Raw genomic sequence first — 16926 nt, 5'->3', positions numbered from 1 at the left:
TGATCAAAACAAAAGTATTAGTAATCAAAATAAAGGAAAAGAAATTATTCTAAAGGAAATACATATTAAAGCGATACCAAATTTACCTTATATTTGGAATATTTTACAAAGTGTAATCAGCACAAGCAATTTGGAAATACAGAATAATTGTAATTGAAACATTTTTGAAATTCATGTTTTTTTATTGTTGATTTTTTACAGATGTAAGTATAAGCAGCAGGAGTTATTAAAATTAGTTGACACTATTTTATATCAAGAATATTGCTTTCAGCAACATGTTTCCGAGCCTCTGTTATGTTTCAGCTCCATCAAATAAGCCAACATTTTTCAAAAACACTATACATGTATGTGTGTGTAATCATTTCATAAATATATATTAATTTAGAAGTACTCCACATAAACCTTCCAAAGCTGCGCTCCCTGCATTCATATACAGTTTTTATCGGCTTAATGCAAAAATAGCGATATTTCCATAGTGAATCCAAAACTGATGTTCAATAAATTGAATACAAATCTATTTACCATACTAGTTTCAATGTTGCGCGTTGCTCTGGACAATATTCAAAGGCACTGAAGTTTTTAAAAATGATATATACACAAATCATAATGTTCCGACCAGTGAGCTCACACTCTTTCATAGATAGTCACGTTAATCTACAAATCTTGTGCAATGTAAATCGAATAACTGTTGGGATGATTGAAATAACTTTACTTAATAGACTGTCTCCACCAACTTGCCCATCCAAATACCGACTTGTTATTTATAAGAGGGTTGGGAGTACATAAAGAGCAAACTTACCATATATAATGACATGTTTTGTCATTCTGCTTTTGTTTATGGTGTGGTTCTTAATGTTACCCATTTTCCTAATTTAAAATATCTTCGAAAGGGTGATGGATTTTTAAGAGACTTTATAAACAGTTATTAATTTTGTTTATGTCACGCTTCGAAATTAATTCGTTAATTGAATATTATGACATATTATAGAATCAGACGGGGGTTCCGTTACGTCTATGTGGGAATATGAAAAAGTTGTTCGACTCTATCTCACTTGATAGCGTTCATTGTAGATAAAAAGTTAATTCAAACCATATCTATGTGCACGCGAAATTATAGCATATTAGCCTATAGCTAAATACTTTTGCAATGTTCACAATTATATATTTTGACCAAACTTAGACAAATTATTGCTGCTGATAAGGATTACTCATACGCCCCACTATACCTAAGATCTGTTGCTTCAAGCACAAGCACATCGCCCATTTGACTATTTGCTCTTCTATGTGTTGAATATTTTTACAACATATTGCTTTCCGCAAAATGTTTCTGGGCATCTGTTATGTTTCAGCTCCGTCACATAAACCAACATTTTGACAGAGCAACATTCAATACACATAATTATTCAGTAGCACTTATTAACATAGATGTATGTATACATATACAAGTATATCTAACATGCGACAACAAAAAGAAAAAGGTAATAGTAAGGTCAATAAGAAGTAACCAACACGTGTATTTATGTTTACGAGTATATCTCATTTGTAAAAATATAAATATAAGTACGTACATATATGTACAGAGAATTGCATATGTACGAATATCTACATATGTATATACCGATATGTCGATATGCATGCCACATATTAGTCGCCAGTAGCAACGGTTTTCGGGGTGACGACTGTGGAACGCGCGCGCATGATGTCTTTGTAAATGTGTGCGTGCAGCTACATATTATACAAACACATGTGCAATATTACTCTGAGATTCTATAGAATTGTTGTGCTGGGTGGGAAAAGCTAAACCGGCGCATAGTGAGTGCAAAACAGTTTGGCCGGTGACGTCCTCTGGTGCAGATCAATGCTACTGGTGTTATTTGCTCGCGGTCGTTGACTGCCCGCGAAAAACCAGTCGGAAAATTTTCGGTTGAGTTGTGATAGCTAAATAAAAACGAATTGGCAGATAGTATATTCAATGCATTTTCACGCAACGACGCAACTCTATCTGAATGTGAGCTTGTAGGTTGCTAAATCTTACGAATATTGACAGCGCGCGTGCTTATAATGCTTTTGCCATAACTTTAAATTTTATTTGGTGAATAAATATTTTAGGTGAGTCAGTTTTATATGTACATATTCCATATATTTATGATCATATCCTCTAAAAATGTAAAATAAATGTACCTGATGTAAATGATGTGGAGGAAAATGTTATAATCGACGAAATAAATAGGATAGACGAATCTATTTATGCATATATATATGAATATGTGAAAAAAACTAGAAAACAGAGGCACTCATACCTCCATACTCATCCAACAACGGGTCAGCGAATATAGTTCGAAAGTGTGACAAACCAATTAGAGTTTAACTTTAGTTGCGTCTTATTTGTATTCAAAAGTTTAGCTACAGCAATGGTGACGTAGGCGTTACTGCCGACAATGGCACGGATGATAACTACAACAATACTGTTGATGGCGATGTATGCGCGTACATTTGCTAATGGATTCGTTTAAATTATAACTAATAACAACACCTAATAATAACCGACTGTAAACAAACCTGATAAATTTACGGATGTGGATAATATGCCTTAGACAAAAGTCGAAACGTACGAAGCATAATGTTTATAACTAAACAAAATGCTTTATGTTTAATGAACGATTAGTCAAATAACAACAGCAATGAAATGGAATATATGCTTTTTTAATAAAATTTAAATGACGGCTAATTTTTCAAGATTAAGAAATGCTATACTTGAGTGTTTATAAGTATTTATTCGAGACAAGAGTACGTGTGCATGTGTTACACTCGCCAAAGCAGTTTATATGCCGTGTTGCTAATGGAAGACTATTCTCAATAGATGTGCTGTATTTTTAGACTGTCGCTTATATATATCTGTTTTTTTTAATCATTTATTAATGCAGCAAAATTTTGTGCTGTTTTGAGGCAATAAAATTCGTCGACATTTCTGTGTAAGATACGTACATAAGTATATGTACTGGTGGRTGTTTCCACTTATGTGTGTGTGCATGATGTTTGTTATATATAATCCTAATAAAAATGTGACAATGGCTCGCCCAATTTTAATATCTAAAACATCATTTGCCTAGCATAGAAGTACTTATTTTTAGTGTAACGTGACGATTATGACCACAACCATTACTGGCTTCATCTTCTTTTCATATACTCGCGCTTACACACAGATATCTATAGTTCGGGGAATTTTTTTTGGCAGAAATAAGAAAATACCTTTGTACCTGTTTTTGGGCTTGCTTTTAGATATAAAATCAGTTTCAAATATCATATTTCACTATGAAATTTTGCCGACCGCTCAAAAAGATTTCCTAAATATAACAAACATACTAAAGAATTTAATCCTATATATTATATATGTTCAGTTTTTAACTTCTTTTTCCGACGTTTAAAATTTTCTGTTCTTTACATTTGCCATTTGCAATATACACGTAAATAAAAAAAACATATTTTAACGATATCTGTAATAAAAATATCGCCTGCAAACACTGCGACAATTGGATTTATTTAACCAAAATAACTTTTAGTAAACTTTGTTTTTTTACGAAACTGTTTGAACATATTAAAAGAAAAACTCATTTCTCACTCAAGAAAGTAATCCTGGATGGAAGGATTTATAATACAACTTGTTCAATGTAAATACTGAGCAGTTGCAAATTGTTTTTCTTGCAATTAATTTCGGCATTTCGACCAAGCACCCAAAATTTGCATACCACTATAAATTTATGAATGAATTTCGTAAAACGTTTATTGTACACTTTTATTTGTACATATACAGGTATGTACATGGACATGTACATATGTATATAGCATATATGCATTTTATAACTTAATCTGTTTATGCTATTGCATTTCGTAAAACGTTTATTGTACACTTTTATTTGTACATATACAGGTATGTACATGGACATGTACATATGTATATAGCATATATGCATTTTATAACTTAATCTGTTTATGCTATTGCATTCGTATTTTCTCGCTTGATCTTGGCGTTTTCTCCCTTGATGTTTAAAGATCATTTCCACTCAAAACTCACTCAAACTGCTTTCACTTCCAAATCCACTTAATGTGATCTCTTCCACTCAAAACATTAATATCACCTTATAGGTGAGAAAGACACATAAAGAAGAAAAAACGGATGCATAGATACGTTTAAATTACGATTAATGGCTAAAATGCAAGGAATTTGAAAAAATTATTCTAAAGTGTATAATGCCCCTATTATGTATGAACACCGCTGAGCAACCGTAAACCAACACATAAATGTAACAACCCTCTACTGATTATCGACGACTGAGTCTAATTTGCTATACGAGACTCTCTTTCTACTGTACATTTAAGACAACTGCTTATCACTAGATGTGAATACTCTACTATACACTCATCTATATTATGCTGTAATTTGTAAGAAATGCTTGTTATTTGGAATTATACGTGTGTTTAAAAGCCTGGATTAACTTTCTTGATTTTGGATCTGGACAGTTATAAAAATAAAAAAATTAATTAAGCAATAAGTGCTCAAACACTTTTTCACTTTTATATTTATGTAAAACTAATATTTATTCAATATTCATCGATATTGTCATACCCTGCGTATACGCAATCAATCACAACACAAAGTACTTTCGATTTGGTTAAGAATAACAGTGCCTACAAGTATTATGAAATAGTACAAGTTCTTGTTGAATTTTAGTGATTGAAGAAGAATATTTAACAACGAAATGTGGTTAAAAAAGAAAAATAAATGTGAGAATCAATTGTTAAAATCTCAACTTTAAACATAAATTTATATATACTTATAAATAGTAGAAATTGACAAAATCTATTCCTTATTATATCTATTTTATTTATTTTTAACACCCTATAAATGGACTTTACACATATTGTGTTACATGTGCAACGTTTTTCAATGTTATTCATAAGCATTTAAATATGTCAAAATGTCAAACTTTTGTGCTAAGGTTAATATGCAAACCAGATAAGAGTCAATACCAAAAGTTAAGCTTTTGATGGCATCTTAAACTGAATAATGCAATGAATATAATATACCAAAAGATGTTTATGTTTTCTATGAAAAATTTCCTTAAAACTATTTTATTGTACCATTTTTAGATTGGACATTTAACATATTGATAAAAAAAAATATTTTACAAATTAAGACGCCTTCAATGAGCCTCAATACGTCACACAATGGCTACAGTCGCAGCGGATACTCTTAAAAATGAAAACGGCATCAAAGGCGGTGCTCAATGTGTCAATATTTCCAACACACCGTCTCTGTCGTCGTCACGTGCTCCAAACAAAGCCCGACTAATGCCAGATAGTGAAGATAGTACTACGGGTGAGTAAAAACCATATTGTCAGCGGAGGTCAAAACTTAAACCATGTACATATCGTCACCTGAAATGCAAAATAATGTAACAACATTTTCGGAAATTTACAGTGGCATGAATGAAACACGAAATAAAATGGAACATGAGGGAAAAAAGTTTTAATATTGGTTAAACTGGTTTATATATCATATGAGGGCAGAACCTGAAAATGTTCGACATATTTGAAGTAGTGAATCGTAATCAATAAAACACTCAATTTCGAATTTTTTTATGATACGTTATTTTGCATTTCTGGTGACGATATATTCTAGACATATTTAGCTGTATAACACAGGTATTGTAGGTCGTTTTCATACATATTAATTTGTCAATCACATTAGTCATTAGTATAGTTATTTAAAATTAGAAAGGAATAATTTTATATATTTTATTATATCAAAAACTCAATCAGAGAAGTTTGTGAAAAAAGTCTGGTTGAAATATCTAAATGTTTACTAGCTTTTGTACAAATGTACGAAGGGCTTTGCAAACAAAAAAAAGCCGAACGAAACTGTTGTACTCAAAACCACTTGTTGCCACGGTAGAAAAATATATAGCATTACATGGACATATTATATAAACATATGAACATACATATGATATACATACCAGCTGTCTTAATTAATTTTTCTTATGTGTGAATAATTTCAATGAAAATACATACAATTTTATGATCTAAAATATACATACATATATGTATGTATGAATATATGTGTACTGAACTGTAAACACTCTTCATCGATCTTAAAACTTCTATATGTATTTGCGACACACTCCCCCATATCCAATTCGGTATATTTTATTCCTATGCAGCATATTTTTGTCCATATTATCATGCCCCGTAGAACTTCATCTAGAGTAAAAATAAATAAGATAATCTCTATAACTCTTTAATTTAAATCAAATCGAATAGAAGGCAATACTATATGAGTGAATATATTATGGGTGTGAATGTTTATTAAGCAAAGCATTTTATATACTAAATTCACTACAAACTAAAAATTATTTAACTGGAGGTTCGTTTTAAATTGAATATTAAAAAAGTACATCAACCCTTCACCAACCTACCCACTTACGAATATTTTCCAGTTCCCCTAAGCACTTACAAACATAATTCAATTAACTTTTTAATTTGGGCCTTGGAGCTCTTATCTATTAACAACACTGGTTGTAACTAACAAGAGCCAATTTAAGTCTTGCGATTGACAAGGCAGCTATAATCAAGAAAATATGAAATGTATACAAGGAAAAGGATAAAGTTTGATTACGTTTTGTGGTATCTTTCTACCTTAGGCTATGATAAAGAAATATTTTGCTTATATGATGTGGACGAGAAAATAAAGTTTTGTCTTTGCCAACTTTTATATCAGCTCGAAATTTCGATATATACATAAGTATACAACCTGGTATTAATAATTCAATTATTAATTTCGAAGTATGTAGTGATTACTTGTTTTTTTTTTTTTGTTGGATGGATTATTAATCCCCAACCTCTAACCTTTACTAAGGAAAAGGCAACGTAATTATAATATGACATTGAGTTCATCACGTCACCTTTCATCCAATATAAATTGACCACACCGCATGCGAGAAAATTGTTGTCACTTTACGTCGCCATTCACTTTAATATTGTTGTTTCTTCAATTGCTTCACCATACATTGTGATTGAATTTCAAATTTGCTTTATATTACATATATGTGTAGATATCCATATGTATTTGTGCGTGGGTAGGGTGAGCTGTATTTGGTAGGAATTGTTTAAATTTAGAGGCTTGTGAATAATATTGTGCAAAAAATTGTAAGACATTGTACAAATTTTAAAATTATTTTTTTATTCTTCAAAATCTCTGACGCCCGCCTTGAAGTAATTCGCCTTTGCATCGTATACATCAATGCAGTATGCGACGGTTCATAATCGTGGTGTAAAAGTCAAGAGTTGTCGGCCCATAACTTTGGCTTCTTTTTACTACGATTTTCTCCTCAAAAACCGACGATTTGAAACGCTTTTATTTTTCTAAATTTCTGCATGAATGCAAAGTATTATTTTTTTTTAATGAAAATATGCCCCTTGTGTTTCTGCAAATTTTTGCACTTTTATATTTTCTCTACGACCAATAGTTTATAAGTTATATCCATTTTTTGTATTGGGGGCTGCTTGATACATGCTCATGGTCGCCTGATAGAAATCTGAGATTTTGGCACCGAATTGAATGCAATTTACGTGGTGGTGTAGCATACGCAAAGGGGCGAAATGGAGAAAACGGATGCGACCATACACAATGCTCAGAAATAGGAAAAGGCCATCGACCGGAAATGGAATAACGGTACCGTAATTCCGGTTCGAACTTCTAACCTGAAGTAACAAACCTGAAACGGAAGTTTGGTTTCCAACCGGAAGTATGGAACCGTTATTCCTCTTCCAGTGGAATTCCTGTTCCCGTTTCCGTCTTTCCCATTTCACCCCTTTGCGTATGCCTCAAATTTGTAGTGGCTGCAGAAAAAATTATTAAATTTGGTACCAAAATCTCAGATTTCTACCAGGCGACCAGGAGCATGTAGCAAGCAGCTGCCGAATACATGCGAATATAAAAATGCTTCTAACTTCTAAACTACTGGTCGTAGAGAAAATACAAAAATGCAGAAACTTGCAGAAACGCAAGGGCCTATTTTCATTAAAAAAATAAATAAATTTGGATTCACACAGAAATAAAAAAAAATAAAAATGTGTTCTAAATCGCCGGTTTTTAAAGAAATTAGGCATTAAATGCATTTTGAATACATTAGTTACTCAAGGCATGAGGTTAAAGCATTTTAACTAAAATATTGGGATTATAAGAAAACCCTTTTATAACGAAATAATTCTTGTTCCACGCAACACGTTTCCAGCATCGACAATGCATTAAAATCTTATGTAAGGAAATCTCTTAAAGTTTTAAGTGAACAATAATCACAACTTATGTGGCAACGGCAAAGCCTCTTGCCTATAAAACAATAATACAAAATTATTTTTATTTAAACTATCGAATAACACATTTTTCGTTTTATTATATTAGCCGAAAATATACATTTGGACGATTTATATACACGATATCGTCAGCGACTGCGCAAGTCTCTCTTTACATCGGGTCTACTGATATCGCTGGTCGCATGTATAGTCTCAATAATTGTTGGTTTTATATATGAGCAAGTATGTATACTTCATACAAATTAATTAAGGGAAATGAAACCAAATACGTTATACCGATTTACTGTTGATTTTCCAGGGCTTAACACAAACGTGTTTACTTTCTCTAGCGGCCACAATATCCGCGGGTATATTGACAGCTCTTCAATTTCCAGCGGTGCTTAGCTCACCGGCGGCGGCATTGGCATTTGCTATTGTAACGACGTTCTCGCTAGGGGCAATAGCAGCTATTACGGGAGAAAAATTGGCGCCAATACCATTATTCGCCGTTTTTCTAGTAAGTGTTAAAAGTCAGAGAGATATTTAATCATATACAGTTTTATAAGATCAGTTATTTCTTTGAAATAATAAATTGGTATGTTGTATTTATTTATAATCATTTAAAATTGAATAGAACTACGAATTTATTGAATTGTTTCGAATAAAACGTCCTGTATATGGTTTATATTTCATTATTTATTTACTTAAATATACAGGGTATACATACAATGTTACCAATCTCTTGGCCAGTTTCAATGGTGTTGGCTCTTTTTATGTCGGCAATCCATGTCATATATCGCATTGTGACCAGCAAGGATTATGCCTACAGCTTGCCCTTTGTAAGTAATACTATTTTTCCTTATTTTTAAAGCGTTTTTAGCTAATTTCTTTTAGTAAAAAATTAAATTTCTTCAAAACGAGTTGCAAAAGTTATTATTTTTTCATTAAATAGTTCATTTATAAAGATATAATCAAACCTACTATGGATGACATTTGTAGTTAACAACTATAATATAATAATTTTCACCGCAGTTATTTGGTGAAGTTATCATGTTAGCTTCGGCATCCATTTCCGGCCTCTATTATCGCATAATGTCAGATGCGGCACACAATCGAACTGTGGATGGCACACGCACGGGTATAGAACAACGCGTGAAGCTGGAGTGTGAACGAGAGCAACAAGAGCAACTATTGCTTAGCGTCATACCCGCCTACATAGCGGCCGAAGTAAGTGTAGAAAAATACAGACGTTATCTCAAATGCATAAACTATGCAATACTTACAATTTGACATACTGTGTATATGCGTATATATGTATTGTATATAAATTTAGTATTTATTATAACAGTGATCTTTAGAATGCAATGAAAATTTCAATATTTTGCAATATGGTAGCTAAACTGCCTAAATACTTCATTGAAAAAGTTTTATCTCAAATATTGCATCAACAGGTGAAGCGTAGTATCATGCTGAAAATGGCGGATGCTTGTCAACGCGCAGGAGGGCAGTCTACCACATCTGCTACACGTTTTCATGAATTGCACGTGCAGCGTCACAACAATGTATCAATTTTGTATGCAGATATTGTAAACTTCACTCCATTGTCAGAGCAACTTTCTGCCAGTGATTTAGTGAAAACACTGAATGACCTTTTTGGACGCTTCGACCAAATTGCAGGGGTTAGTAAAAACATTATTCTCATATATATATACATATTGTTGTGACTTAATATATAATATATTTACGCATAAAATTTGGTACACAAATAATTTTATCTTACATTATACATATCAACTTATCTTAATTAACCAATTAATATCATATAAGGTAAAAATTTTAAGGGTAACAAAGTAATGAATAATTTAAAGGGTAATTAAAAAAACATTTCAACCTTTTATTTAAAATAGCTATATTTTGATAATTTTGATTCGCTAAATCTATTGAGATTTATAAACATACACAATTAAGTTTCCATCTCTACCTTGCTCATTCGTAGGAGAACCAGTGTTTGCGTATTAAAATTCTCGGCGACTGTTACTACTGTGTATCTGGACTGCCCATTTCAAGGCCGCAACACGCTGCCAATTGTGTAAACATGGGTTTACAAATGATCGATGCCATAAGGTGAGTGTGTGGTGCCATGAGTGCACCGAGAGAAATAACAATATTAACAGCCCTTATGTCTTATAATTTTGAATGTCAAGGTAAATGCTATTACTTTTAAATCAAAAGTAAATTTGCTGAAGGATATTTAAACAGAGGAAAGTTAATTTGACAGCAAAACTGTTACTCAACAGAACAGCAAACATTTTTTGTAACAACTTCAAATCCGATTGGTTACAGTTTTTTCTCGAGAGCTTTACGACTGCACTAACAATAGACCCAATTATAGAAGTATTCAGTCGAGATATACGTATTTACCATATACATAGTTGTGAACCAATGGCTAAGATGTAAGATCTATGCTATCTGTTAAAATACTCGCCCATATGAATCCTTACTTTTACGTTCAAGTATTTTATTTTTAACAAGTTTACTCAGCACATTTGTACCTTAATTCTGCTTCTCATTTAGCCAAGAATATATGTATATATATAATTGAAAAAAAAAAAATACATGTAAGCATACTTGTACTTATCGGATGTTATACTGTTTGCAAAGGCGTTTGCTATTTTTTGGTTATGGTATACACTTGCGTACATAGGCTTATCATATGTATGCGTATATGTGAACATGGATATGTATATATCCCTTTTTTGTACGTGACCTTCACGTATTTGTGGTATTAATTTCTCGAATGTGTTACTCCTGAATTCAAAGATTTAAAATTTCCTTTTTCTATGTAAACAACAGATTTTTTTTTTAAACTTTAACAGTTTTGCTACCTTAGGAGCTTTCAGTTACAGTGCCATTCAAGTGGGTCCTGAGAAAAACATATGTACATACATATATACCATAATTTTTTAATATAAGAGAAACTTAAACTATGAAAGGATTTTCGAACTTCACTTTTCTTTGACTACGTTTTGAACAGTATTCTTTACAGTTTGGGGTTAGGAAAGCCTTTAATTATTTATATTATCAATTCATATCACTAGACATGTACGTGAAGCAACCGGAATTAATGTTGACATGCGTATAGGCATTCATACTGGTAATGTGCTTTGTGGTGTCCTTGGTTTACGCAAGTGGCAATTTGATGTTTGGAGTGATGATGTCACACTGGCAAACCATATGGAAAGTGGCGGAGTAGCAGGGTATGTATATATCAACAGACATAAGTTAAATTAAATTAATATAACGATCAACCCTGCGTATGAGCAACCCATAATGACCTTTTTTTTTCGTTACATTCTTCTTTACAGCCGAGTTCACATCACCAAACAAACTCTTGTATTCCTCGGTGACAAATTCGAAGTTGAAGAGGGAAATGGTGCCAGTCGGGATAGTTATTTGGGAGATCACAAAATCGAAACATACCTCATTGTGCCCCCTAAGGTATGGAACATATCACATTTGTGCTTGCCACCGAATTATGTTCATAAAACTAGTTATTTCCACTTTATACGTTTCCCATATGTGACTTATTCGAATTTTTCATAACTTTAACGTTAAACGCTATTATGAATAAATATAATATATATAAATATTTGTTATTAATGAACTCCTAAATAATATTTTTATTACAGAAAATTATTTATCCCCATAGCGTACCACAAGTGATCGAAATCACGACTTCCTCAGAGACTCAGCCCATTGAATGTGATGTTACGGAACGTCTTTTACCGAACCCTTTCTCCACTAGTATCTCAAATGTCAACATAGCATTGTCTTGTGAGCAAAAAACTCCTAACCAAGAAGATACGATTTCTACAGGAGGCATTAGCGGTATTGGCGGAATTTTTCCAATGGAGCGGGGAAAACTGTCTCCTTCGTCTACAAAGAGCCAAGATCCAATTATGACTAAATCGATGTCTATCAAAGAACTATCAGAGGAAGATGAAGAGAATGCAATGATACAATCATCTAACTCAGAAGAAGGGAATAAATTTGAACCTACAAATATGAAAGCATTAAACGAATGTCAAACTGTAGGGTCTAAGTCATCTTTGTCATTGCCAAACGAAAATGTGATTAGTGCGAGTGCAAATAATAGTAACAAATTGGAAGCTGGCGGCAATATGTCTGTCAACACAAACTGCATCGCTTTAACAAACTTAACAGCACCTTCATCAACAACAACTAACAGTTTACTGGTTACTGATGGACCAGAAAGAATACGACGAAAACTTTCTGTACAAGGTACGGACTAACAAAAACTTAAGAACCAAATATTGTTTATTACAAATATTGAAAATTATCCAAGCACTTTTTAAAATATTTTGAATAATTCGTCAAGAGCCGATATTTATTGTATTTTTTGCAGGTCTTATCTCTTTTGCGGACAGAAGGCGCTCCTCCGGCGCTTTTATAGATGGTCGCAAAATGTCTATACACAGCGGTGAAAGTTTTCGTAGTCACAGCGGTAAGCTTTGACAAAATATCCAGTAATGAAATACACGTGTATAAAATATAATTTAGTATTTAGACCCCTTAGGTTCAAACGAGATTTTGAAAGGAAGTATAAAATATTGTGAAACCTCTTAATTTCTTTTATTAATGAATGTGTTTAATTGCACCGAATTTTTTAATAATTTTTTTTTAATTTTACTTATTAAATATATTACATGACAACTTTTCCTAATTTCAGGTCATGTTAATCGTAATCGCCCATCGTCCAAAATGACTAAATATGTGGAATGTTGGGGTGCAGATAAACCGTTTGCCAACATTGCGGAATCGAAACTTGTTAAAAACATAGGACTTGCGGTAAGTGTGATTGCCGTGATTTAAGGCTCGCTTTTAAATGTTTTTATTTACAGAGCATTGCTATGATTGAATCCAATCTGCTGCCACCGGAACGTAAATGCTTCAATTTCAATTTGTTCGGACCCCCTACGGAATTAAAACCGTTCACATTATGGTATCGCAACTCTCCGCGTGAAGCAATGTATCGTTCGCAACCAGATACACATTTTCGTTTCGATTTAATTTGCGCATTTGTTCTTTACCTCTCGATTGCATTAATTCAACTAATTGTATTTGAGAAGTTAGTGTTATTGCATATTTAATGAAAATTTAAAAATATGCATGTACTTTATTTTTCAGAAATATTGCTTTGATTGGCTCTCTGACTGCTAGTTTTATATCACTCGCTCTTTTCCTGTACCTAAGCAATATCCAAGTTCCCGAAATCAATGCATCAACAACAAATCGCAATGGACCAGGTCAAGTGGTGGCAAGTAGTCGATATATTCGCCTTGCTATTTTCATTATAGTAAATATATTAATATCAGTGACTGCAGTGTTCAATGTGGTAAGTAATGCCCATTTAAATTAAGTATATAATATTTACTTACACATAAATGTTTTAATGACCAGAAAATCACAATAATAACTTTTAATTTTAATTGGTAGATAAACTTTGTAAATAACGAGAATCTTGAGTCGATAAATGTTGAAAGTAATGTTAACACCTCATCCGTGTTGACACCCAATGATACATCTGTGTCAGGTGTTATGTATACTAATCTACAAGAGAATGCATATAATTTAAATCAAATAGAAAATGCACCAACTTATTTGTTGTGCTCCGCTATCAGCCTAGCGGCGATATCTGCTTTTTTGCGTTCCGGCTTTATTCTTAAACTAATTACCATGGTTGCGGCACTCATCTGTCAGATAGTCATGCTGAGCTTTAGTGACCTCTATGCAATATATAATCGCCATCAACTGAACGCGTAAGTTGACAGACTCTTGTGCAAATATCTAAAACTTCCATATAAATTAAGCAATTATATAATACAAATGTGTATTTGCTTTAGTTTAACCATAGACCTGAAGGGATTCCTTTTATTGTTATTGGTGATTGCGGTGCTGCATACTCTCGATCGACAAGGTGAATATGTGGCTCGCACAGACTTTCTGTGGAAAGCAAAATTAAAAGTGGAGCAAGAAGAAGTGGAAACAATGCGAGGAATCAATAAAGTAAGTGAGCTATCTCTATAGGTTAAACAAAATGAGATCTATTATCGAATGCGTTTCAGATTCTTTTAGAAAATATTTTACCCGCTCACGTAGCCACACACTTCCTTCATCAGGAGCGGTCCACTGAGTTATATCACGAGAGCTATTCTTGTGTAGCTGTGATGTTTGCTTCTATACCAAATTATAAAGAATTTTATGACGAAACTGATGTTAATAAGCAAGGCCTTGAATGTTTACGTCTACTAAACGAAATTATATGTGACTTTGATAAGGTACATGTGTATGAGATTTTTATAAACATACATACATATATTCAAAATAGTAAGGATAGGTTGACTTTACGAAGAGACACAACTTTACTCCTCTATTATTTTCAGTTGCTTCTGAAGCCAAAATTTAGTGGAATCGAAAAAATCAAGACTATTGCAAGCACATACATGTGTGCATCTGGACTACGGCCAGGAAAAGAAGATGGTGCCATGGTAAGAAACAATCCCTGTTTTGAAATAATTAAATTCACACTTTAAGTTATGTCGCGTTACATAACCGGATTACATGTTCAGATTTATCAACCATTACATATATGTTCTTCCTATATCTTTTATTCAGCGGAAGCGGAATTTAGCCGTAAGTTTCTTGCCGCAAATTCTTATCGTATAAATAATGTTCTATAATTGTAGACAACTTTTAGTAGTACAATACACAATTTACATAATTAAAAAAATCAATAGCTTGTCAGTCCAAAGAGCCCTTTACAAAAAATTTAATTACAATACAATTTTAGAGTTATTCAGAAATTTTGGAAAACAATTGATTTTTATTGTGAGTATTGTTAATATAGAAAACAGTTATTTTTATCGATTTTATGGGTAAACTGTTATATTATTGCTAGCTGATATTCTTATTATCTTGTACGTTATATAAGTTTTTCTTTTGTTTTGTTAATGCAGTGCTATATTTATTTGTATATATATTTATTTTTATTTGCCAGGATGAGAAGCACACTGAAGAACACAATGTCACCATTCTTGTGGAATTTGCCATCGCTTTAATGTCAATATTGGATTCAATTAACCGTGAATCATTTCAAAGATTCCGACTACGCATTGGTCTGAACCATGGACCGGTGATTGCAGGTGTTATCGGCGCCCAAAAGCCCCAATATGACATCTGGAGCAATACTGTGAATGTGGCCTCCCGTATGGATTCCTGTGGCGTAATGGGAAGACTTCAGGTAATATGTTGATTATTTTTTTTAAATAAATAAAGGGCAATCACGTAAATAATAACTTCTACTCGACTTCGTCATATAGAATAAATAGAAATTTCRACGCATTTGCCTAATATTATATACTAGTTTTATTTACTTTTCTTCTTTATTCATTTGTGTGGTTTTATTGAACAGACGACAGAAAATACAGCAAAAGTTCTTATGGCTGCTGGTTATGAATGCGAATGCCGGGGTCTCACTTATGTTAAAGGAAAAGGCAATCTAGTCACTTATTTTGTTAAGACACAATTCGATGGAAAATTGTAAAAAGTATAAATAAAGAGCGGAAGAAACAAACCAATAAAACAAGCAGCGAACCCGTTAAAAATGCATGAAGCATTTTATAAAAAAGTGAAAGTACTAACTACTAAAACAAAATTAAAGGATTTACAATAAAGTTAACTAGGTCAAAAATGTATAAATATTTATGCTAACAGAAATAAGAACAGTAAAAATAGATTGTTATACTCGTATTTATTAAATACTCTAATTTTTCATACACACCCAATATGTTTAGGATAAGGTATATTAAACAAGATAGAAAAGAGAACTCTCTTGCATCTAACTATAATGTCCAAAATTTTTTAAATATAAATAAACCCTTGTGTGAGAGACAATGTTAGTTTTGGTTTATATTCTTACCTTTTTTGTAGAATATTGTAGAAAGTAAGCAGAAATTTACGCGTCCAAAAAATGTGAAAATATTGTGTGGCAGAAATGTTTCGCCTATAACGGGAAAGTTACTCATATTTCAAATATTTTTACATATGCTTGATGAACTGAAATACAATAAAAATTGCTTCACTTTACGTAGTTCGATTTTTATTAAAAATATGTTTTTATACAAGTAGAAAAAAAAAACTTGAACATTTTGGTCATTTTACATTATAGTTGATATTCAAGAGAGAGGTAAATAATAGTATTTTGTTTAAAACTATATATTTAATTAGTTACAAAGTTAATTGTGGAAAAATACTAAATATTACAAAATATTTGCACCTACGTTATCTAAACATCACCATAAGTCTGAGTTTTAAAAATATATTATTTTCTTATATTCCACTGGAAAGTAAAACAAAAATCATTAATTTTAATGAAATATATTGAAAAGTGAAAATATTGTGTTTTATTTCATTGCACAATTAGTTTAAAAGCTTAAAAGAAAGACGATCAAAACTTTGTTTTTATTTGTTTTTACTGCAGTCTCCCTCTTTATT

The 16926-nt window shown here is 32.2% G+C and overlaps 1 protein-coding gene across 2 annotated transcripts; it reads left to right on the top strand.

Annotated features, from left to right (window-relative positions):
* Positions 1-1845: 1845 nt before the first annotated feature.
* On the top strand, positions 1846-16518 carry LOC108971559 (adenylate cyclase type 2). 2 transcript variants are annotated; one of them, XM_018937720.1, is made up of 22 exons: positions 1846-2109; positions 5149-5377; positions 8462-8595; positions 8672-8869; positions 9069-9191; positions 9385-9579; positions 9804-10031; positions 10349-10476; positions 11451-11609; positions 11718-11850; positions 12042-12654; positions 12779-12877; positions 13103-13221; positions 13275-13501; positions 13561-13768; positions 13870-14192; positions 14277-14439; positions 14499-14711; positions 14817-14921; positions 15049-15066; positions 15431-15673; positions 15845-16518. In XM_018937720.1, exons 2-22 carry the CDS (start codon positions 5227-5229, stop codon positions 15974-15976), a joined length of 3912 nt encoding a protein of 1303 aa, XP_018793265.1. In that variant the 5' UTR covers positions 1846-2109; positions 5149-5226; the 3' UTR covers positions 15977-16518. The 2 variants fall into 2 exon arrangements, with proteins under 2 accessions (XP_018793265.1, XP_018793266.1); XM_018937721.1 differs by lacking the exon at positions 15049-15066.
* Positions 16519-16926: the final 408 nt, after the last annotated feature.

This window comes from Bactrocera latifrons, unplaced genomic scaffold, assembly GCF_001853355.1.
Source record: "Bactrocera latifrons isolate USDA-ARS-PBARC rearing strain unplaced genomic scaffold, ASM185335v1 scaffold_347, whole genome shotgun sequence".
Classification (NCBI taxonomy): Eukaryota; Metazoa; Arthropoda; class Insecta; order Diptera; family Tephritidae; genus Bactrocera; species Bactrocera latifrons.
The sequence above is the reverse complement of the archived record's forward strand: the minus strand, read 5'-3'. Positions and strand labels throughout refer to the sequence as shown.